Below are 24,568 nucleotides of genomic sequence, written 5' to 3' on the forward strand. Positions count from 1 at the left end.
TGTGATTATTTATGTTCAGTGTATTGCCATTAAAAAACTGGTAAATTGCAGTCTTTTATTCACTTGTTTCATTTGTCATTAATCTTCAATGGACTTCAGTGTTTTGAAATGAAGAATGAAATAAGTTACTGTATATACTTTCATTTTTTGCTTGTTCTGATTCAGAATTTTGTTTTAATAGAAACAGCTGACTGTTTATTGACCTAATGCCGCAGTATGTTTTGTCTTCTCACACACTTGCAGTCTTCTTTTTCCACAAAAATTTTAATGTGAAATATGTAAGTAAAAATATAGATTTGTGCCGTTAGAATATCAGTAGAGTTTTGTGAGGTAAAATCTTGTTATTTTCCCCCCCACCTCTAGCAGAAATATAGAGTTGAGCCTGTACAGACCTTGAGAGTTGAGGATATACAGATCTGATTAGGTACTTCACACTTCTTCTGAGGAATTATTAAAAAACATAAAAAATAAAAACAAACTGTGAGCCAGGGTTATTATTTTCTCCCCACTTTAATGCACTTACTGTACTTACTCTTACACACGCTAACAGCACAAAGGCCGCAGTGGGCCAGCCAAGCTTTTGCAGGTGCAGGCATTTACCTAATTATCTATCATTAAGTCAAATGGAAAGCTTCCATATCTGTCTCTGTCTCTCTCTGTTTGCTCTGCTCGCCTCTCTCTCTCTCTCTCTCTCTCTCTCTCTCTCTCTCTCTCTCTCTCTCTCTCTCTCTCTCTCTCAGTAGGCTAAGGATGGCTGTAGCAGGGATAAGCCACAAGAGTCCTAGAGCCCATTAAAATTAAAGATGCCTTACCTGAGGGATAGATGTGACATCACATTTACAAACCTATATGTTTCAACCTGTTTCTGTAATACCATTTGCAACAAACAGGGGGCACTAGCTGAGCATAACTTACAGGGCTAACTTGGGCATGGAGTGGAATGTCAGATGGCATTTTGTTACTTAAATGAGGCTGGTCTCTTGACCTGCCGAAAGCAGCCACCTTTTCACTTTTTATTTCCCTCTGTATGGAATGTTCGTTGCTGACCTGATAAAAGATTAACTGGCACTTTACAGTGTTTGTTTTTGGTCATTTGAGCTGTCCAGCTCTCACAGCATACTCCAAGTGTGCTGAACAATGGCAGTGCTGATGGTAACACTGGCAATTTCCCATGTTTTTTCTATGTGTGTGTCCGCAGGTCAGTGCCCAGGGATTCGCTCCATTGTTGCAGTTTGCCTACACGGCTAAGCTGCTGCTCAGCAGAGAAAACATTCAGGAGGTCATTCGCTGTGCTGAATTCCTGCGTATGCACAACCTGGAGGACTCCTGCTTTCGCTTCCTGGAGGCCCAACTGCGCAGCGAGGAGGATGGCCTGCTCCTTTGTCACAAGGTGGCATCTGAGAGCAATCATGCAGAGGATGAGAGCATGCAGCCAGAGGTGTTGACGACATCGACAACTGCAGTGACACTGTCTGGTTCTCCACGCTCCAGTCATCACACTGAGGCCCTGAACTCGTTGCGACAGCCAGACCATGAGCGGCTGGCAGCGGCAGAAGATTTTGCTGATGGGCAGATGGACTTTGAACGACATGGCACCTCCGACCTGCCACGATGCCCTAAATACAGGAAGTACCAGTGGGCATGCAACAAGCACAATAACAATGCCTCCTCACACACCAGTACCTCAGGTATTTCAAGCACATTCAAGGAGATGAGCAGGCCAGCTGTGATGCAAATCAAGCAGGAGCCACGCAGCGAGGAAGAGTCAATCTCGCTTTGCCTGTCAGGGGATGAGCAGGATGAAAGGGAAAAGGACAGTTTGGCTGAGATGGAGCTAGACGGTTCTATTGCAATGGACCGACTTAAAGGCAGCAGCAAGTCACCCACCTGCCTACAAAATCTCTTTAAGACGAACCTGCCTAGCACACCCCAGCAGATATTTGCAAACAGACTCGTCAATTCCCAGGACAAAGGAACCACTCAGGGAGACCACAAAAATGACTACAGGCCTTTGCTCGGCAGCGAGCTTGGCATGCCTGTGGCATTCCCCAAAGATGCTGATGGTTTCCCACCAGGGATCTCGCTGAAGTCAGCTTCCTGTGATGGCGTGTGCAAACAAGAGGTGGAGCTGGACCGCCGCAGTGTCATCTTCTCCTCAGGGGCCTGTGACCGACTGGGTACACCCACCCACTCTCACCCCAGCGGGAACTCTTTGGAAAAGGAGCTCTCAGAAAACATGCCAAAGGGACTGTGGGCTGGCGCAAGCCAGTCCCTCCCTAGCTCCCAGACCTACTCCCCCAGCACCACAGCCAGTGACCCACCCCTGCTCTGCCGCCAAAGGCCCAACACCAGCTACCCAGTGCCAATCAAGGTATGCCCACGATCGCCCCCTTCAGAGACCCGCACCAGAACCTCCAGTTCCTGTTCCTCATACTCTTACGCTGAAGATGGGAGCGGTGGTTCTCCCTGCAGTCTGCCACAGTTTGAGTTTTCTTCCTCGCCATGCCCCAACGTGACACGATGTCTCACTGCCGATCCGCAGGAGTCAGGCGGTGGAACGGAGGCGCTATTTGCACGGGTGCGGCCCAAGATAAAGTGTGAGCAGTCCTATGGAACCAATTCTAGTGATGAGTCAGGGTCCTTTTCAGAGGGCGACAGCGAATCATGTTCTGTTCGGGAACAAGGCCCTGAGGTGAGCCTTTTGTTTTTTTCGCTCTTGTGTTTACCACTTGTTAAACAGTCCCTTCTGCAAGCATACTATGCATCTCATACCCCAATGTCCATTCATGCAGAAACTGATAAGATTGTGCTTCTGTTTTGCACCGCAGCACTCATGATATCAGAGACTTCCCTTGTGATCCCTGTTCACAGAATCATTGAAAAAAGCTGTAGACTCCTAATGGGCCAATAAACATTGTAATCATTTTCATGTCTGGACAGACATGACCATAAATAACTGCAATGACATTACTCTGACACTTAGTGTGTTGTCTGTGAAAGGCTAATAGAATAGAGTACAGCAGACAAAGTGGATTTGAAAACAATCATGTATGGATTGCTGTAGTGTCAAGTACCACTAAGTTCTGTTGAGCAGAGTGCAACAGAATAGACCAGTGCCTAGTAGCGAAGATTAATATAAAACAGGAAAAAAATAGGGCATCTATCTATCTATCTATCTATCTGTCTGTCTGTCTGTCTGTCTGTCTGTGATGGATTGCTGTAGTGTTGCAGAACAAATTACTAAGGAGTAAAACAGAGTAAGACCGAGAACTAGGCGATAAAATCAACAAGAAGATGAATCTTCATTCTCATGTTGCCAAGTGCCATTTAAGGGGGTGTTGGTGGTGCTCTGTGCTGTTCTTGGATAATACCAAGCTACAATTCACAGCCTCAACCTTAGAATATGACAGAGTTAAAGAGAGATAGGGAGTAGAACATGTACGCACATACAGAGTGATATTTAGTATCTTTCTAATGAAACTGTGCCCTTCCTTAGTCACTGGGTATTTATATTGTTTGTCAATTTTCCAATCCCTGCAGATCTGCTCAGAAAAAAACTTGGCCAGGCTAATGCTAATCAAGATACTTATTGACGTTCCAAGCTTGTTTATTTCATAAGAGTGAAGGGTGCATGGGTGTTTTATCTAATATATTGTGAAATAAGAGGCCAGTCACATACATTTTATTTGTTCATGTTCATCATCTTCATCTACAAGTGACAGTAAAGATATAGTGTGGGTTGTGATACCATTAGCATTAGTCTTGTGACAAAACCTGATCTCTCTCTATCTCTCTCTCTCTCTTTCTCTCAAGACAAAAGATACATGGTCAAATTAAATGTTTTTTTAATCTAAAAACTAGAGCAAAATATGTGTGGGTGTCTGTTACAATAATAGTTTGAATCTATCAAAGAAAATAAATTGAAAAGGCATAACTGAATAGGATGAATTAGGATGAGATTTAGTATGAAGAGGAAAAGTGGAAAAACACTTTTGTGAAGTTTGTTTGAATATGTGTTGTCTGATCTGATTGTTAGTTGAGTGAGATTGTATTAGAGGTGATGAAAAAGAAAAAGAGATCTTCATCTTCAGTGACTGAGGATGAGACCTTTTGGAATCCATGCAGAGAACATGATGGAGAAACTGATCCATTGCCATGGTAACTTGGAGCACTCAGGAATGAATTGGCTAGTTTTCAGCAGTTTGCACATTTTCAGTTTCAGTGTTGTTTAGACTTGAGAAGCACTGCACAGAACTACTTCTGCTAGATAAAGCAGCCAGCCACTAATGTGTAATTATTGCCTCTCAAAGCATTTGCCCTCCCCTCAAACACATACACACACAGCATGTGGAAGAGAAGAGCAACATACAGTGAGGAATACGTAGTATCAAAAATAGCTTCAGCCTGTTGCTGGAAACAATGTATTCAGTGGAGGAAGGAAGTTGTTCAACTTTAGGCTAATCATAGCACTAGTCTAGTCCTTCTAGGCCAGTCTAGATACTGGAGTCAAATCAGGTCTTTGAAATTCTCAGTCTTCTGCACGAGTCATAGACAGTATCACTTACCCTCCATGACCGGCACATATACTAACAGGAAGCACTCAGATACAAGAGCAACTGTATATTCCTGTATCATTTGATTTGGCCTTACTTTAACCCATTTCCCACTCAATACAAACTTTTGAGGCCAGTTTGACACCCTCTGGAACAGACTGGAGGAGTGAAACATTAGCACTGCTAATGCTCTTCATGTTCTGTTTGGGGACTGAGAAACCCAAAGAATGTTTTAATAGCTCAAAAAGCAAACCAAACATTCAAGTATCAGGTTGATACTTTATGCCTAAATATAATGAATAAAGTTTTGAAAAGGTTCACATGCTAAGAGACTTTTTAGAAGTACAGTCCTTCCACCTGTTTACTGTGATTTGTTTTATTTTATTTTACTATACTGGATAGCAATCACCTTGTCTACTCAAGATACATGCGATACAGCAGATACGTTAAATCTTCAATGAAATCTGCCTACACTGCAAAAAAATTATTTTCTTATCGAGTATTTTTGTCTTGATTGCCAGTAAAAATATCTGAACATTCTTAAAACAAGATAAATTTACTTGGCAGAGAAATATAACAAAATTTTGTAACATTTATGGTTATAACAAGGAAATGCTATTTGCCAGTGGGGTTAAATGAAAGACCTTGATTCAAAGAGAAAAGTTTTTTTATTTACACATTTGCAAAAAATGTTTTGCTTGTTTTAAACATAAAACCAACTAAATATATTTTGTTTTTATTTTAATTTTTTCATTTGTTTTAAGGATTTGTTATTATTAGTTTTACATCGCTTTGTGGGACCACAAATATAAGAACCATTTATTCAGTCTCAACAAAACCTGAATCAACTCACCCTGACATTTACCTTAACATTTTGCTGTAGACGAAAATCAGATTGACAGAAGAGATTTCATAAAATGTGTCAAAGAAAAAGTCCTCAGGTGAAAAGGCCCTACTGAGGGCCATTATCATATCTTGATATCTTTAAGAAGATTTATCCTCCATTTGTACGCCCTAGTCATTTAGTGACTTTGGGTGAAGTATTGATCTCAGGGTGTGTGGGTGTGATCAGAAAAAGCTCAGAGATTAAAATTTCACTCTCACTTCTTCATTTTCACTCTTCAAAATCACGGTGCAAGAAACATTAACCCTTTAGTGAAGAAACTTGGGTCTCAGGAAGTCTGAACCATATCTGTTCCTCTCGTTCCGTCTGTAAAAGCCAAGCTGCTCTCTCAATATGAGCCGACTGTGGTCTAAAAATTATTCGTCAGCCGTCTCATTGGTGAGCTGTAAAACCACACGCTTGAAATATGCACTAAAGTTCATTGTTTGTTTGTTGAAGTAGAGTTGGATATCACATGTTATTTCATGAATGGAGGGCAAATTTTTAGGAAAGTTCAGTGCAATGTGGACTAAAACATCGGAAAAATATTTAATGATTCTCAACATGTTAGGATTCAAATCAAAGAATAGGATTCAAATTCTAGTTTTGGATGTAACATTTTAGAGTGAGAGATTGTATTCAAAAACTGTACTCAAGTAAAAGTACAATTACTTTAAAAAAAATAATTACTCAAGTAGAAGTAAAAGTACTAACATAAATAATTACTTGAGTAAGAGTAAGAAAGTATCCAATAAAAAAAGTGTACTCAAGTAGTGAGTAACTTGTTACTTTCACAAATGACATAATAGGCGTTAACTCCCCTATATTCCATTACATAATACACATTTAACATGTATTACAGAATTATTATTATTATTAATGGAAATTCTGTCATCATTCACCATCATGTTGTTCCAAACCCATATGACTTTCTTTCTTCCATGCAACACTAAGTAAATATTAGACAGAATGTTTGCCTGAGTCACTATTTACCTTCAGTTATTTTACTTTCCTCTATATGTTGAAAGTGAATGGTGAACGAGAGTGTCAGTCCCTAACATTCTGTCTATCATCATTTCCCTGCCCTCATGTTGTTCCAAACCAGTGTGACGCTTTGCATTATGTGGAACACAAAATATGTTAGACAGAATGTGGCAAATCCGAGCACAGTTTGAGATATTGTTGAGATTTCTGAAACTCAAGAGAAGGCATGTGAGATTATGGGGTCTATTTCTCAAGATACATTTTTGAAAAGCATGAGATTCCATTTGCTTGCCATTAATAACTGTCTATAAGAAACAATTGAGATTTTAAAGAGATCTCATTTGTGTTATTTCATTCATGCGGGATTGCACATGTGCTTTTCACTGCAGATATGTTACACTAGAAATTTACCACTGACCCAGAAAGACACCCATGCAAGCAATTTATCTTAGGCATACACACACATGCACATGCAGACACTTTGGTCCTGATGTGGGCCCCATGGTGACCACAGACAGGTCCATCACTCCATTAGACAGAGTGAGCGTGTGTATGTGTGCCTGTCCTGTGTCTTTGAGTGAGGGATGCGTGTGTGTATGTGTGTGTGTGTGTGTGTGTGTGTGTGTGCAGATAGCTTTCCCCCATTACTCAGCCCCTGTGGAGCATTCCAGTAATAGCAACTGGGCTGAGAGAAGAAAAACAAGGGAAGAAAGGAGAGGAAAATAAAAAAAGAGGAATATCTTAGGGGTTGTGTCAGACTGCTTTCTTATCTGTGTCACATGGAATCTCATTACCAAGACATGTGAAACTGAGAGATTCATGGCAGCACAGCAATGTCTATGACAATGTCTGTAGGATGGTAATGACATTCAGCAAATAGATCATCTAATTATGGCTAAAAGCAGCTTTAACTGACCAAAAAGGGTAACTTCCCTTCCATTATCAACTTTTTAAAAGGAGGATAAATTGCCTCCCGTACTTTTTACCTTAAAGGCCATTCATTCAATCAAACTCTACAAATTATAGTGCAGATTCATCTGTCATTTTGTAGAAGCCATCTATTTTAGGTAAATGCTCAAATGGACATAAAATTAAATACAGGTTCCCTTGCAGCAAGAATGAATATGGTTTGTGATGACCACAACATGTTTTGTGCGTGGAATTATTGGCTTAATAAATATAAGTAAATAATAATAATACATTTCAATATTTGAATTTTAAGGAAATTTTTGTTTACTTTGTACGATAACATTTTGGTACAATATTGGGTCGCCACTTGATATCTAAATCAAATGTGTAAAATCTGGGGCCCAAAGCAAAACCAGTTGAGAACCACTGCACTAAACCATATCTGTCTGAGATGTGACCTCAGGCACTGCCCCTTTTTCGGTCCAGTTTTCTCTTTCGTCTGTCACTGTTTCACAATTCCTGGTTGCAGATGTCCATGCTTAGAGAGAGGGAGAGAAAGAAAGGGAGGGAAAAAAATAGTCGGGCCACTTTGCTCCCAGTAACAGATGAGTCCTACTTTTCACTCCAGACCCATTTCAAGAATAATGACCTATAGAGAGAAAAGCACACACACACACACACACACACACACACCTCTAACCAATATACCAGAGGGGAAGGAGGGAGCGAGGAAACATGAGAAGGTCATGGAGGAAAGGCATCTCCTTGGACAGTTTGAGTTTTTAGGCCAGCTTAATAGCCTGATCGTTAAAGGGATAGTTCAACCAAAAATTGTTCTGAACCTGTATGACTCTCTTTTTTTTTCTTTCGTGGAACACAAGAGGAGATGTTAGGCAGAATGTTAGCAGGAATCATACAGGTTTGGAATAATATGAGAGTGAGTAAATTATGACAGAATGTTAATATTGGGTGAAATATCCCTTTAAGGCAACAAGAAAATCACATTGAGTTTGTTTGCATGCATGTGTAGAGCAATACTCAGCATCACCTGAGCAGTGAGAGCAGAAAAAGGTCTGTCTATCATTTATTAATGATGCCGTGGAGACAGAGCGGGTCGACCTGCCTGTGCTCCAGGCCCCCTGCTGCTCTGTGCGAGGCGGGGTCAAATGTACACTTTCATCTTCTCTCAGTCCCAACCAGAGTCACCATGGGCTTTATAGCAGAGCAGCAGACTTCACATGGAACTGTATTGCGATGGTTCAGCACAGTTCATGCAGTCATAATAACACTAAGCCCGTGTTAGGTGTTAAGTAGGGCAATACTATAACAACTGTACTGATTACATTGTGGTTGCTTCATTCATTAATGGCAGTAGAATAAATGCGAGACACAAATTATAACCTATATTTGATATTTTATTAGGCATTCAAAACTGTGCTATATTGTGAATATAGTAATGACTAAAGGCCTTTGTTGAAGCTTCAGGGTGTACAAATAAATAATATAATGACAGTGAATGGGGTCTGGGGTTGTCAAGCTCCAAAATGACAAAACAGCATCATAAAAGTAGTCCATACTAGTCCTGTTCGGTATATCAAATCTTCTAAAGCCATACTCGAGGAGGGCAATATACTGGTTAAAACGATATACCGGGAGAAATTTGTCTGCCGGTAGAAATTTTCTAGTATTGTTTATATTGCAGTTGCATAGGCGTTTTTGAATCACTTTTCTATATAAAATGGTGTATAGAGATATACTGTATATCAGTGGCAGACTCAGGCTGTCTGTGGGGCAGTGGCGAAAAAAATAAAAAGGGCACCAGCTGCATGTGGTGGGGTACCAGCATGCAGAAATTCGTGATGCATTTATGGTGAAACATTTCCAAACCCTGGTTAAGATTAAAAATTGTTTTATTATGTGACTCAGATTTTAAGTATAACTACTACACCTCTGTAATTAAAAACACACAGGAAACTATTACCTATTTAACCATTTATTTCACACACACACACAAGTGATGTCACTCAGAATGAGCTGTATATTGAGGAGTTTAGTTAGGGTAGGGAGATAGTCAGGGTGGTGGAATCAGAGTAAAATTCTTCTTTTGGCCATGTGTTTGTAAATATCAGTGACCTCATTTGGGTCAACTGGGATGTCTCTCTCAATGGATAGCAGCAGTAGATCTGAGAGCCTGCCTTCCCCACATCTGTTCCTGAGCTGGGTCTTGATCAGCTTCAGTTTAGAGAATGACCGCTTTACTGAAGCGGTTGTCACTGGCAATGTGGCATATATTTCGAGGATCTTCGTCAGGGTAGGGAAAACTGTTTCCACATCGTTGACTTTAAGGCACCTTAGCCTAGCTTGCACATTGTTGGTTGGAAGAGCATAGGATGAGTAGAACACCTTGAGTTCAGATTTTCTTCCTTCACATCATAAAACTGGCAAACATTTCTAACAGATAGAGCAGCTCTGTCATCTGCCATGCTGTGGCAGCGGGGGCGTGGTCGAGCGTCCATCCGGAGAGAGAGAAATCGGTAAGGGCGCTTGCACCTGAGCTAGATTATGTGTAACACCTGTCTTTAATTCCAGTGAGCACGGGGAGAGTGGCATATAAGCAGCCACACCACCAGCAGAGAGTGAGAGAGTCTGGCACAAGGAAGGCCACGGTGCTCCTGAAGCTGCTACGTTTAATCTGTTATGTTTGTGAAACTGATGTGTTTAAGTTACTAGTGCCTGTGAAGCTAATGAATTTAAGTCTACGTGCCTGTGAAGCTGACGAGTTTGTGAAGTTGTAAAGCATTGAAGTGGCCAATTAAAAGTCCTACCTGAGCCTGGAAAAACCTGCTTCCCTGTGTTCTCCTTCCCTTCTGCTGTGAAGCTGTTACACATGCCTTTCCAGTGACTTGGATGGTAAGGCAGTGAAGATCTGATTTCCCCAGTTGTGGTGTCATCCTTCCCCTTGAATCTCCGGTCTAGCTCCTTGGAGTGGATGTCAATAAAAGTAAAGAACACCTTTCCCCGGTAGTGCTCCTTCAAACTCTGGGCTTGATTGGGAGCTGTACTTGTACCTCTGAGGTACCTTTCTGTGTCTGGCTTGTCCAGGTATTTCATCAGGGACCTCAATGCCAGCTGCCCCTTCTTGTTTTTTGGCTTTTGAAAAGAGGCAGTCTCAGTGAAGACAAGTGTGGCTATCTCCATGTACAGAATAAATTCAAAATCTATGCTACGCAAGAGCATCTGGGCATCACATGGTATACAGCTTAAAAAACAAACCAAACCTGAAAATGCAGTTTACACACATTAGTAATGCATCTTTAGTAAGCTACAATCTTTCTGTTGGTTTAAATGTAAAACATATTGCTATGTAACCTACCTCAAACACTGTAGTGGGATGTGAAGGTTACAGCTCAGACTGCACTTAACCCACTGACACCTGAACATTCTAAAGGGGGTGTGGCTGAGTGTGTGTGTGTGCGGATTGTACCAAAAATAAAGGGGTACTCCACCCAAGAGATGATTCTACCTCATTTGCACTCTCTTTTGGAACCAATAAACTCATCCAGACAGTTTTTTCATTTTGTTTTCTTTCTAAAGATACGTTTAACTTCTCCATGCTAACTTTTTAACTTCTACATGCTAACGATTCAAAAAACTGTCTGGATGAGTTTATTGGCTCCAAACAGAAATGAAACTGAGGTAAAATAATGCTGCCACTAAGCTGTTTTTTAAAAGGATATATAAAAAATAAAAAACAGGGGCACCAGGAGGGCATTTTCCACTATAGAGGCATCCCATGAGGGCGCATTGTCTTGCATGTAGGAGCACATAGAGGCCAACTAATTTTCTAGCATGTAGGGCAGCCTACATGGCACTGCATCACATTATCTCCATTAGAACAGCACCCACTAGGACACTTAATCACATTTCCTCACACATAGGGGCACCCATGAGGGCACTGTATCATAATTTTTCCACTCAAAGGGCACCCATTAGTGCACTTCATCACATTTTCTCCACTGTAAGTGCACCCAGAGGGCACTTCATCACGTTCTTTTGCACATAGGAGCACCTGGGAGGGCAATTTACCACATTTCCTCACATATAGGGGCACCCTAGAGGGCACTGCATCACAATCTTTCCAGTGGAAGGGCACCAATTAGGGTACTGCATCACATTTTCTCCACTGGAAGGGCACCCTACAGGGCACTTTATCACGTTTTCTTGCACACTGGGCCACCGTAGAGGGCACTTTATCATGTTTTATCTACCATAAGGGCATCCAAGAGGGCACTTTTGCTGCATAGGGGCACAGGGGCATAGGGGCTGTATATCTGTTAGGGATGCGATGATATATTGAATTTCAATATATCGCAAACCAAAAAAATGATGAACCACGTAGAGGCAAAACTTGATATTTCGAAATTTTAAACATTGTTTTCAGTCCATGTGATCATAAATGAAATGACTCATCAAACATCACAATCTCTCTATTGTTTGAATTTACCCCTACTGCGCTTTTTTCTATACTGTTTACAGGGCTCGCACAAGGTCCTTTAAGTGCATAAAGTGCTTGAATTTAGCTCTTGAAATTGAAGTACTGGAATACCTGGTAAATCGCCTTGTTTTGTTGAAAAGTGCTTGAGATATAAACAGTCCATTTCTTCCGTGTAATTTGTGTCCATCAAAGATGAGATCCTGCACTCCAGTTAAGTTGAATAATGTGTCTTTTAACAGCCTTTCTGTTCTTTACAGTCAGATAAAAATAAATATTAATTTTGATCACAAATTTAAAAACAAGACTTCTCTCTCATTAATAAATGAACCTGAACACCTGTGCGAGTCTGTGAGATGCGAGTTAAACTCTTAAAGTGACAGTACCATTATAGCGCTTGTTATACAAATGAATGTAAACTCAATGTTATTACTTGTAAATAGTACACATTATTTCAAACATTGACAGCTCATACAATTATTATATATACAATTTCAAGATATAATATTAATTGATAGAAAGTAAAAAAAATGTGATGATAATAATCAAAATAAATATACACTTTCACATATTTTTTCAGGACAGGTTGTGTTCTGTTGCTTGTTCTGCACCTGATCAGCCAGAATAGCCCACTATTTTTGAAGGCTTGTATATGAGAAACTCTTATTATTTAAATTTGAAGATTTATATTGTGTATTAAAGAACTTTATTTTGATGAGAAATTATAATGTGCATTTTGCGCAAATATTTTTCAAAAAATAAACACAATTATCTGCTATACTTGATCATTTAAATGTTATCATATCAAATCGAGATAATTTCGAATCGTAAACCTCATATCGTACATCATCATGAGATAACCATATTGTCCCATCCCTAATATCTATATCAACCAGAAAATGATATAAATTTTTGCTATATCACCCAGCCCTGAGGCATACGATAGCTTTGTCTGGGGAACACTAAAATTTTAAGTTAATTGAAAATTCTCCCCTCTCAAATCAAATATGGCACCTTTAGACACATCAGGTCAGATATGATGAAAGTCAGTAAGTTTACATGCACTTTGAAAGTTTGGTTTCAGTCAGACTAAAACAATAATTCATCTTTTTTAAAAGTCAAGTAAATGCTTTCAAATGACTGAAACCGTTGTCTGATTGGTTGGACAACAGACCTTTATAATTTGATTGGAGCTCTGCAACATCCAACATGTATACACAGTTGTACCAACATGTATCTGAATACAGTTGGACTTGGCGTTGTGCGCATGCTCCGAAAAGGTGACGTGCAGCATGTATTTCACACTTCCTCAGCTGATGTCATTCCTATAAATATTAAATTACACATTGTGTCATGTATACTTGGACAGACAGATGAAGACTGTAGCTCAACTTTGCAAAAACCTGCTGTAGCTCGATTATAATTGCAAGAACCAATGTCATTTGACAACATAGCTATGGGTGAACTATTCCTTTAAAATTGTATTTCTGCTAGAAGCAATGTATTTATGTATTTTTTTATCCCCTTTTCTCCCAGTTTGGAATGCCCAATTCCCACTACTTAGTAGGTCCTCATGGTGGCGTGGTTACTCACCTCAATCCAGGACAAGTCTCAGTTGCCTCCACTTCTGAGACCGTCAATCCACGTATCTTATCACGTGGCTCATTGTGCATGACACTGCGGAGACTCCGCATGTGGAGGCTCATGCTGCTCTCCGCGATCCACACACAACTTACCATGCGCCCCATTGAGAGCGAGAACCACTAATTGCGACCACAGTGACTCTACCCTCCCTAGCAACCGGGCCAATTTGGTTGCTTAGGAGGACTGGCTGGAGTCACTCAGCACACCCTGGATTTGAACTCGCGACTCCAGGGGTGGTAGTCAGCGTCAATACTCGCTGAGCTACCCAGGCCCCCAGAAGCTATGGTCTTGACATGTATACAGTAACAGAACATTATTCTTTGGATGCTGCAAGCAGTCCACCTCCTTGCTAATACGTTTAAGTTTGAAAACACACTGATTTTGCTATGTTTACGCTTCTCATCCACACTAGAACGCTGTTTTCCTCCACCGAAAACGGAGACTTCCGAAAACACTCTCCATAACCACAAACTTCGGGAAACATTGAGTTTTCAAGTGCTAACAGATTAGTGTGGACATCGTCGCAGAGTAGCTAGATGTGCAAGTGTCATAGCTGTTACTATATTGTATATTTTAGTGCAGCTTGAACACTGTATTGATCAATACAATACCGAAATGATCAGTTTTATAAACCATGTTCTAGTTGCCTAGGACTGTAAGCATCACACTTTATTCTTTATATAGAAGAAACAGAGGTCACCAGAAAACATCACCTTGAGATCAGTAGTTAGAAAGACACTGAAGAACAGAGAACAAACCCTGATTGACTTTCCACCTCACCAGCTTCACATTCAGGAAATTGAATCCACCCCCTCCCACACTTGCTCCCTCTCTCTTTGTTAACCCGATCTTTCTCCTCATGAAATTCATTCCTGCCTTTCTCCCTCGTGATATGTCTCTCAGATAGCAGCAGGGTGTAAGAGTGTGATGAGCCCTTTTAGAATGCCCTCCAGAACATAAGAAGAAATAAAATGATACTTTATGTTGTCAAACAATCTGGGTATCAAACTCATTTGACATAAAGGAGAGCTAATTTTCTACTCTGCTGAGTGTATGTACTGTAAATGGCAATATGTTCAGGATGTGTTGACAGCTTAGCTTGTTACAGCTTTAATTTGCATACTCATGCCCTCTGGTAATCACCTGACAGGAATGTGAAATAGAGGAAGAAAAGGCCAAACCACCTGTGCTGTCACATTTTGCAATTGGCCACTTTATCTTCTGTTACTCTGACAGATAGAGAGATGTTTCCTCTTTTTTCTGTCCTTTTTAATCAAATTTTTGTCTCAATGTCTTTCTTGCTTCTTTGATCTCTTTGTGAATAAGTGATGCTGGTAAGTGTCGTAAGCTTGTGTTGTTAAACCTCACGAGAAAAGCGCTTTTTCTTTGTGAGGAACTGTGTTCTGCATCCATCTAGTGGTGATAAAAGAAATTGCAAGTTTGTTATTATTACACAATCATTACAAAGTGTGCACGTAGATGTTAAAATTCGTTGTCAAAGATAAAATTATTTTCCATATCCCATCTTAATATGCAGAAACAACTTAAAGAAAGCCATAGATATAATTCAGGTTAGTGCCATCTTTGATTTTTAATGGAAATGAAAATGAGGCTGTGAGGGATAGACTTACAGTCTCTTCCATGGTCTGTACTGCAGTTTAAAGTGTTTTTGAACCCTTCCGTGGACAAAACATTTATAAAATATCTGTCCAAAAACATTCAGTATTCAAAGAACTCCAGACAACATGAGTTGTGAAAAATCAGATGTAATTTAGGAACTTTAAACAGCTTTATACCATTTATGCCATTGAAGAGATGGTAAGTCTATCCTTCACAGTCTCATTGTCATTCTCATTAAAAATCAAAGATGGCGCTCTGTTTGTAGGTTGCTCAAACAGCTCAATAAAGCAACATTAAGTCAACCAATAGTGTGAGTTTGGGGTGGAACTATGTGTTTTAACAACCAATGGAAGACTGGAGAGTTTTCTGGAATCTGTTTGAAAACAGTGTTTATTTTTGCAATTCCATTTTGGTGACGCTTATGACAGAAATGACACACTTCAGCTTTAAAGGAATAGTTCACCCAAAATGAAAATTCTCTCATCGTTTACTCACCCTTATGCCATCCCAGATGTGTATGACTGACTTTCATTTGCTGAACTCAAATTAAGATTTTTAGAAGTATTTCTCAGTTCTTTTGGTCCATACTATGTAAGTGAATGGGTACCAAAACTTTGAAGCTCCAAAAATCACACAAGTCAGCATGAAAGCAATCCATACGACTCCAATGGTTTAATCAATGTCTTCAGAAGTGATATGATAGGTGTGGGTGAGAAATAGTTTATTGTTTAAGTCCATTTTTACTATAAATTATCCTCCCTGCTCAGTCAATCTCCACTTCAACTTTCACATTCTTCTTCTTGTGTTTTGGTGATTCACATTCTTCATGCATATCACCCACTAATTGGCAGGGAGAAGAATTTCTAGCAAAACAGAAGTTAAACGTTGATCTGTTTCTCACTCACACCTATCATATCACTTATGAAGATATGGATTAAAACACTGGAGTTGTATGGATTTGGCACCTATTAACTTGCATTGTTTGGACCTACAGAGCTGAAATATTCTTTTAAAAATCATAATTTGTGTTCTGCAGAAGAAAGAAAGTCATACACATCTAGGATGGGATGAGGGTAAGTAAATGATGAGAGAATTTTCATTTTTGGATTAACTATCCACTTAATAAAGTAGAATGAATTCACAAGTTACTACTCTGTACCAATTCAATTGCAAAGTTTTTAATTACCAATGGCATTGTAGAAATTCACTATTCACAGTCAGCCATGATTAATTTGATCCATGACTGGAAAAAGTCCAATAACAGTGTGGTTACTGAGATTAAGCGAGTAGTATTCGGCTAGTCATGTGAGCCCAACATGGCAGCCCCCATAAGGGGACCCTCTCCATGTAGAATAAAACAGCTTTTATAAGGTTACTGAAGTCTTCATCTCATGTGGGTGCTCATGATTTTACACACAGTACTATTCATTTCTTTATGAGTAAAAACATTTTTAATGAGGAAAAAAAATACTGAGTGCACCTTTAACCTCAAAAAACATTATTCATCACCTTTAAGGCCTCAAGAAGAGGCAAAAGGGTCATATGATAACAATTTGCTTGTGTATATCTTCACAGGTCAAGCTTCCTTTCCCTGTTGATCAAATCACAAATCTTCCACGCAATGATTTCCAAATGATGGTGAAAATGCACAAGCTGACCTCAGAGCAGCTGGAATTCATCCACGATGTGCGCCGACGCAGTAAAAACCGCATTGCAGCCCAGCGCTGCCGCAAAAGGAAACTGGACTGCATCCTCAACCTCGAGTGTGAAATTCGCAAACTGGTAAGTACACAAACACGCCTCCATGTATCTCTCGTTCCTCAAATGTGGCAAAACATCTTGATTGTACAAGTTGGCCTTCAGGCTTTTATGAGTAACCATAAGTGGCAGGGGACCCCATCACCACCATAGTCCACCCTCCTGTCTGTCACATTACCATGACAGCACTGCTACCTGTCAATCACAGCACCAGTCCCAGTGCTGTTTCCGTGACAGAGGCAGAGCCTGATGTCTTTGATGTGTGCTGTGGTGTATGTGCATGAATCCTGCCCTTTGATGCCACATGCATCAGCCGGAAATCAGCAGGAGATATGCTTCTGCTCCTCTTCTCCTCCTCCTCCTCTTCCAGCCTCTTATCATCGGAGTTTGACGGCTATATTAAAGCACAACTCGAAGTTGTACCATGAATGTGTTTATGAAGGCAGAAGGTCTTGAAATGTGTAGATCTCAATGGGGATTAAGAGGGGTAACACAGTATTGATGCTGCAGGGTGACCTACATAACTCAGCCTATCCCTATTGATCTCTGTACATTCATAACAAAGTGTGTATGCTTGTGTGTGTGGGTGTTGATGTAGAGATCTACAGTAGAAGCAATGTGCAAAAACTATCAATGATGAACAAGGCTGATCCTACAGGTACAGTGTATGCTCAAAACAGATTTCCACAGTATAATACATGGCAAAGTGTGTGAACACCCAAAAACCACACCCATATATGCTTGTTGAACATTTTAATTTCCAAAACTATGGGCGTTAATAGGCAGTTGGTCCTCCTGAACAGCTTCCACTCTTCTGGGAAGACATTCCACTGAATGTTAGAACATGGCTGTAGGGATTTGCTCCCATTCAGCTTCAGTGAGGTCAGGTACGGAATGTTGGGTGATGGTCCTGGCTTGCAGTTCCAATTTATACCAAAGGTTGTCGGTTGGGTTCATGTCTGGGCTTTGTTCAGGCCATTCAATTTCTTCCACACCAGACCCAGTAAGTAATTTCTTTGTGCACCTCACTTTGGTCATAGTGGCATTGTAATGCTGAAACAGAGAAGGGCCTCCTATCACTGTTGCCACAAAATTGGAAGCACACAGCTCTCTAGAATGACCTTTTTACAGTAATATTAAGATTTGTCTTGAATTAAGGGACCTAGCCAATCCTGTTAATTAGAAAGAGATGACTATATTGTTCTGGCCATTTAATTTACATCATTGTTTCCCAACCCTGTTCATGGGCCATCTGTGATCTGACTTGGCACAGGTTTTACGCCAGGTGCCCTTCCTGACGCAACAACCAGGGGCTGGGGGACTCTCACTCACACCTATGGGGCAATTTAGAGTCTCCAGTTCACTTAACCTGCAGGTTTTTGGACTTGTGGGGGAAACCAGAGCACCCGGAGGAAACCCACGTGAACATGTTGAGAACATGCAAACTCCTTTAAGGTTAATGCTCTATTGAGTTTTAAATCAACAAAACCGACCTCCCTATCCTAAACCTTAAACCTAACCGATACGATAGTGTCATAACAGCAAATGTGACATGAAAAACTCAATTGCTGAAGCAACCATGTCATTTTGTGGCATCTCTATGACACTTTTCACTCACGTGTCGACTCGCATGCTCTTCTGGACTCTGCTCCTTTGTATTGCAAGTACTACGCTCTATCAGTTGAGATACCGTGCAATTTAATCACACTTGAACAAGCTTGAAAATGTATTTGGTTATGTAAAGCGGTCATTAAAAACAAATCATGCTCTATATTTAAAAAAAAAAAAAATGATGTCATAAGATAGCACTGAGTGGAGAGCAGCGCGAAAAGTACATAAAATTTATGAACTGATTAAACCGTTGTTGTAGCACCTCTAGGGTTAATTTCAACATGAAACTTCCACAATACATACAACGATCCATGTAAAACTTATTTAGCAAAAATGTAGGTCAAGTAATGTGTTTCCATGAGACCAGGTTGACATTTTCACAAATGCAGGTCTAAAATCTATTGAGTGGCTGTGTGTTTTTATGTGTGCCCAGGTTTGTGAGAAGGAGAAGCTGTTGACGGAGCGTAACCAGTTGAAGGCATGTATGGGAGAGCTATGGGAGAACTTCTCCTGTCTGTCTGAGGAGGTGTGTCGAGATGTGCAGCTGAGCCCAGAACAGGTCCATCACTACTGCCCCATACTGCGTCCTGGCAACGCCACCGGCAACCAGACCCTGCCAACCGGCAGCATTGACCTCACCACTTGCTCCACCCCCGAACAGAGCTTCCTCAAATCGGCCACCACAACAGACAGGAAAAAGCGACCGGGGTCAGCCCAGTGGAAGACCGGAAACGGGCCAGAAAATGCAGGCAATGATGGGGAGGAGCAAGAACCTGGCTCTGCCTACCTTGAGGCGGGGCTTTCCCTGGAACAGTCCAATCAGACAGTGACAGTAGACTTCTGTCAAGAGATGACAGATAAATGTACAACCGACGAACAGCCCAGAAAGGACTGTACCTAATGACGGTGGATTCTCTGTGTTTGTTTGTTTCTTTTATGATGTTTTTTTTTTTTTATTATTATTATTTAATTTAGTTATGTCTTCTGACATACCCTCAAAACTTGAGGGCTGTTGAGATGGCCAGCCTCTGCCAGTGTTTTTTATTTTATTTTATATATATTTATGTCTTTTATTGTCTTTTTTAAAACAAAGGTTGACACTACAGTTGTCTTAACAGCAGCAATACTGTTCTCCAGGTTCTCGCTCTTTTAGCCAGTGGCTGAGACCTTCTCACAGAACTTCAAATGGTGCTAAACCTTTCCATGACGGTGACATCTTCTGTGGCCTCACTGTCTGTTTCCTATTACAGTCCATTCAAATGTGATGGGGACTGACCACATCTCAAATTCAGACCTCTCCGGACCTAGCAGCAGCTTTTCGTTCTATCTCTTACCCCCTCCCACCTCCATTCACTGTTCCTTCCCTCTACCTCCAGATATCGCTTTCTCTCTTTACTCTCTCTTTGTGGCCCTTGTCACAGTAACTTCAAACTCAGGAAATATTCTGAATGTTCAGTATAATTCATAAAAAATAAGAATACAGATTCTGTATACTTAAAAGATTTTTTTTCTACAGCAGCTAGACTGTAAATGTCCATATGCAAAAATGTCTTCTGCATCATACGTTTGTAGTGTCTGTGTTACCACAACACTTAATTTGTACAGACGGTGGTATCTAAAAACATTCCTTCTTTGCCTTCCACAGCACTGATACGAAAGTAAGATGGAAAGACAGATGAGTAAAGAATGATTCAAATAATGGTTTAGCCACCTTTTGCATCAGCAATACTGTACAATTTGGATGTTTTTGAGAATAATTTACTAAGTGCTTGCTTCACAGAAAGTGTATTGTAAATACTATGGAGCATGAAGACAGTCTGAGTAATATTGTACAGGTAGAAACTTAGATGGTTTATTTGTTTTATTTTTTTTCTCTCTCTCTCTGGGGTTGGATCAAGCACCTTTTGTCACAAAAGGAAAATCGTCGCTGTTTCCTGTCTCATATGAATTCCCCACAACAATGGGCGTGCTTAAACTCAGGAAACGAGCATTGTTACACTCACGCATCCACACGCATGCACAGACACCCGCACACATGCTCACATATGAAAGGAACACAGTCCCTCAGTGCAGTGCATAGAGCCCCATGCATGTAATTTGGATGTTAATGGTGTGGACGATGTCATGTGCATAGTGACCTCACCTCCACTGGTGAGCTATTCTTGATTAAATGTGAAAAGTGTCCCAGCTTGATGTGCTTTTCCGAGAAAACCCTATTTGTTATCAGTATTTACAGCTGCTGCGCATGGGCTGCTGTGCTCACAGACACCTCTTGGAACAATTTCAGTGTTATGTTAGAAAACGTCTTCATAAAATGACACCCTTTCAGTCTCAGGCCGACAGAGGTCAGTGGAAGGACCCTGCCCTCACCTGCGGCACTTTCTCTCTTTCCTCTCTCAGCACTCTTTGACCGTTTAGCACTTCTGAAAGGGTAGATTTCATTTTCAGGACACTGAAAAGTCTGAAACTGAAGCACTTAACACGGACGCTTAAAAGCGTCTCTCCAGGCAGGTTATCTGATACGTTTTAGTGTTCATATACATTTATATGAATGACATAAAAGCATTTTCAGGAATTTGATTCATTTGCATCATTTAATAAAAATATTTAAAGTTCGATATCGCAATAGGAGGGTGTTCACATCATATATTTATGGAAGACACTAAAAAAGCCGAAAAAATCGGACAATTGGTTGGAATAAACCCATTCTTTAAAGATGTCCTATATATTTCCCTTAATTGTACATTTGTTAGACAAGTATATCCATACTAATGGGATTGCATGCTGCCTGTATATTTTATATAGTTTGTTTAGACTTTCTTTACCTCAAGATGTAGTCCTCATAAAAATGGTTTTAATCCCGACGAGTTTACTCTGGTTTCAGTGAGCAAAAAATTACTTGGAAAAACTGATTAAAATGGTTTATGGTTACAAAGACAATCCCAGCTATTTTTTAAAGATCTAATGTGACACAGTTGGGAATGCCATTTGTCCCCTAGTGCTATATGTGTGCGTGCTTGTGTATTTGTGAGTCTGATGGTTTGATATTGTTTGATATTCAGACGCATTTCAAGTTCTCAGACATACATACCTTACTTTCTCCCTCTCGTATGCAAGGCTCATGTACACACATGCACATATGTATTAACATACACAAGCACACTCACTCATGCTGGCTGGCTTGTCCTCTCCTTGGGGTATAGAATCTAGAGGTGTTGTGATGGATAGTTGTGCTGTTGTTTTTCATGTGGATCTGTTCTTTCGCTCTTTATCTCTCACTCTGTCTTTCTCTCTTTTTCTAAAGAAATTTAAACAGTATTTGCCATTTCTAAATTGTAATCAGGTACAAGACTAGGACTAAAGATTTATGGGTCAAGGTGGACATTTGTGTACACATATGCAAATCATCCCTATAATCAGGGCCGTAGCAAGGTAATCTGGGCCCCCTGACTGTATATTGCTCTGGGCCCCTAGAATGGTTACTACCTTTCATCCCACTAGCTACGGCCCTGCCTATAATTATATTTTTGTTGCTAATCTCATGTTGTATAAATAATGAATAATGAAACATGGAAAGAATGAATTTCCATTGACAAGCACACTGTCGTACACTCGAGAATCTACATCCACCTTTGAGATGAATAAACAGTTTTGACATTTCTAGAGGGGGAAAAGAGTTTCCACTCGCAACAACAGGCATTCAAAAAATTTCCGCCGATACTCCCAAATCCACTCTTTATGATCTTAGCTGTTTGTGTTCCTCAGATAGCAATGCATTTGTTGTGTATTTGTGGGCTGTACATGATATTACTGACTCCTCACACTGGCCTTAAGAGCCTGGGGATCTTTTGGTTCAGGCTGACATTTCGATGCAGATGTGGACGGTTAGAAGAGATGGTTAGACTGGAAGTTTGATCACGTGACGGTGGAATTCTAATCTTTGTTAGCCTCTGCTCCTAAACGCTGTGTCATGTTTGCCTCCATGGTGACTTTAAGGGTTCAGCATGGTCACCCGGTTATAGAAAGCCTCACAGGTTTAAGTAAGTTTATTAGCTCACCTCTCAACAACACTTTTGCTAGTTTTTGTTGTTTTACTGAGGTTTTTATTTTCTTATCAGACTCGTGGTTGCTCTTGTATCTTGTCTCAGGGTGTGTGCCAACAGTTTTTTATTCGGTTTTCAGATCTACTTAAACATTTCTGATGGTAGCTGGTGAGCTCAGCTTTCTTTCTCATCATATTTTTTTGTATCTTGCTTATTTGTGTGTGTCTTTTGATTCTTATAAAGCTATTGGGTGATTAGTATGATTTTTTTCATGTTTCTAATCTAAGAATAATTGATGCATAGAGAGATAAAAAAAATAAAAAAAATCGATTTGCACAATTCTTTCGGATGAAAACCCACCAAGGGCTATGGGATATCTCAAAATAAATTCCAGCAAATAGTTTTTGGTTTTAAATTGGCTGCTAGAGCTAATCTGTTTCTAAGCTAAACTTTCAATCTGCAGTTTGCAGTCAGCTAAAAGCAAATGCATATTCTAAGTATATTTTAAGCTGCAGTAAATGTAATTCAGTATCGAGTATCAATACTGTAAAAGAAAATGCCCTCTTCTTCGTAAGCTGTTTTGAATTCAAATTGTTGTTTAAATTGTTCTTTTTGTTTTGTTTGTGCTGCTTCTCTGAAATATTAACACTGGCGTTCCAAAGGTTGCTCTTTTGACAAGGATAAAAACTTGCCTTTTTTCACAATTAGCTTAACTTTATAAAACATTTGGTATTCCGACTGAACACACAAGCTGAACTCATCCAAACAGCGAAACAAAAAGGCAAAATGTTTACAAAAAAAAAAAAATGTCATGTTTTTATGAGAATTTTACCATGTACATAGAAATTGTGAGGATAATTTAAATGGGTAGTTTTAGTATTCTATCTTTGTTTTTGTATGTTTTTAAAAGATTAAAGAGAAATGGCAGTTTGAGAACTATGCTCCTTTTCCTCAAGTTGTCTTTTCACCCGACGGGGATGCTCAAGTGTACCATGAATACAAAGTGCACCTCCAACTTTGCCTTAGAACTTACAGAGGCCATAGTTCACATTCAAGTGAAGTGCATATGCAGGGGCAATGAGCCCCCATATTTCGGCTAGCAGAGCGGACTCTTTCTCACACTTATCTACCTGTGAAATCCTTCATACCTCTCATAATTGGTCAATGACTGTATCAGCAAACTGCATCAGGTGTTTTTTCTACATACTTTTTACACAGATTATATGGATTATTGTATTGGTAGATTTTGGTGCATCATTTTTAATGGATTAGCTTATTGGCTTGTAGTCACAAACGTTGTTTTTCTCTCACTCTTTATCTCTTTTCTGACTCTCTTTGTCTAATTTTTTTTCTAGGAAAAAATATTGTTAATATTGTCAATTTGAGGTAGCTGTTTCTTTGCTTTTTCTGTACTAAGAGTTTTTCCTTTTTTTCATTTTGAAATGCTACATGACCCTAATGAATTTAATGACTTCAAAACCATTGTACATACAGTATTGTGCAGGACTCATTTTCATGCATTTCAATTGCTAGTGTTATATAAATTACAAATTTTGTCTAGACACCATTTCTGTTTATGAAATAAAGAAACATATCATGTATGTTGTTTTATGGTTGTTTGATTCACCATTATGATGACAACATTTGGCAAATGGCACATGAAAACAGTAGTTTAAGCATAAGATTAATTGAAGTATTAAATCCACAGCTTTTCGTAAAAAGTGTACATATAAATACATAATTAAACGAAACATAGTCAAAGATGGGTATTAAAGGTGCTATATATAAGATTGACAACAAGCGTTTGAAGTCCAAATTTAAAATATTGGAGGGTTGTCTGCCCCGCCCCAGACTTGAAGCTCTCTTGAAGCCAGAATGTTGACACACAAATTAGCCAACTCAGCATCCGTTTTAAAGGATTTCTGGGCTTTAGGCAGTCTCCATCATCCAAAGGCATCTCCAGTATTTATTCTTGTTTTACTACACCTCTGGTCATGGTGGTTTTTAGACGGATGGAAAGGCTTTTTAGGTTGGGTGGAATCTGTTATCTCTGATCCAGTTCGTTTGCTAG

General features: G+C 39.9%; 1 protein-coding gene across 5 annotated transcripts in view; it reads left to right on the plus strand.

Moving 5' to 3' along the window:
• Positions 1-24,098, plus strand: part of LOC127416144 (transcription regulator protein BACH2-like) — a 163,311-nt gene extending 139,213 nt beyond the window's left edge. For 4 of the 5 annotated variants that reach the window (XM_051655306.1, XM_051655308.1, XM_051655310.1 and 1 more), the window contains 3 exons: positions 1,199-2,692; positions 16,661-16,867; positions 18,888-24,098. In XM_051655306.1, the coding sequence (XP_051511266.1) occupies positions 1,199-2,692; positions 16,661-16,867; positions 18,888-19,355 (2,169 nt within the window). In that variant the 3' untranslated portion in view covers positions 19,356-24,098. The remainder of the gene's footprint in view (positions 1-1,198; positions 2,693-16,660; positions 16,868-18,887) is intronic. The other variant, XM_051655311.1, reaches the window with a different exon arrangement.
• The last annotated feature ends 470 nt before the right edge of the window (positions 24,099-24,568 follow it).

Source organism: Myxocyprinus asiaticus, chromosome 25 (genome assembly GCF_019703515.2).
Source record: "Myxocyprinus asiaticus isolate MX2 ecotype Aquarium Trade chromosome 25, UBuf_Myxa_2, whole genome shotgun sequence".
Taxonomy (NCBI): domain Eukaryota; kingdom Metazoa; phylum Chordata; class Actinopteri; order Cypriniformes; family Catostomidae; genus Myxocyprinus; species Myxocyprinus asiaticus.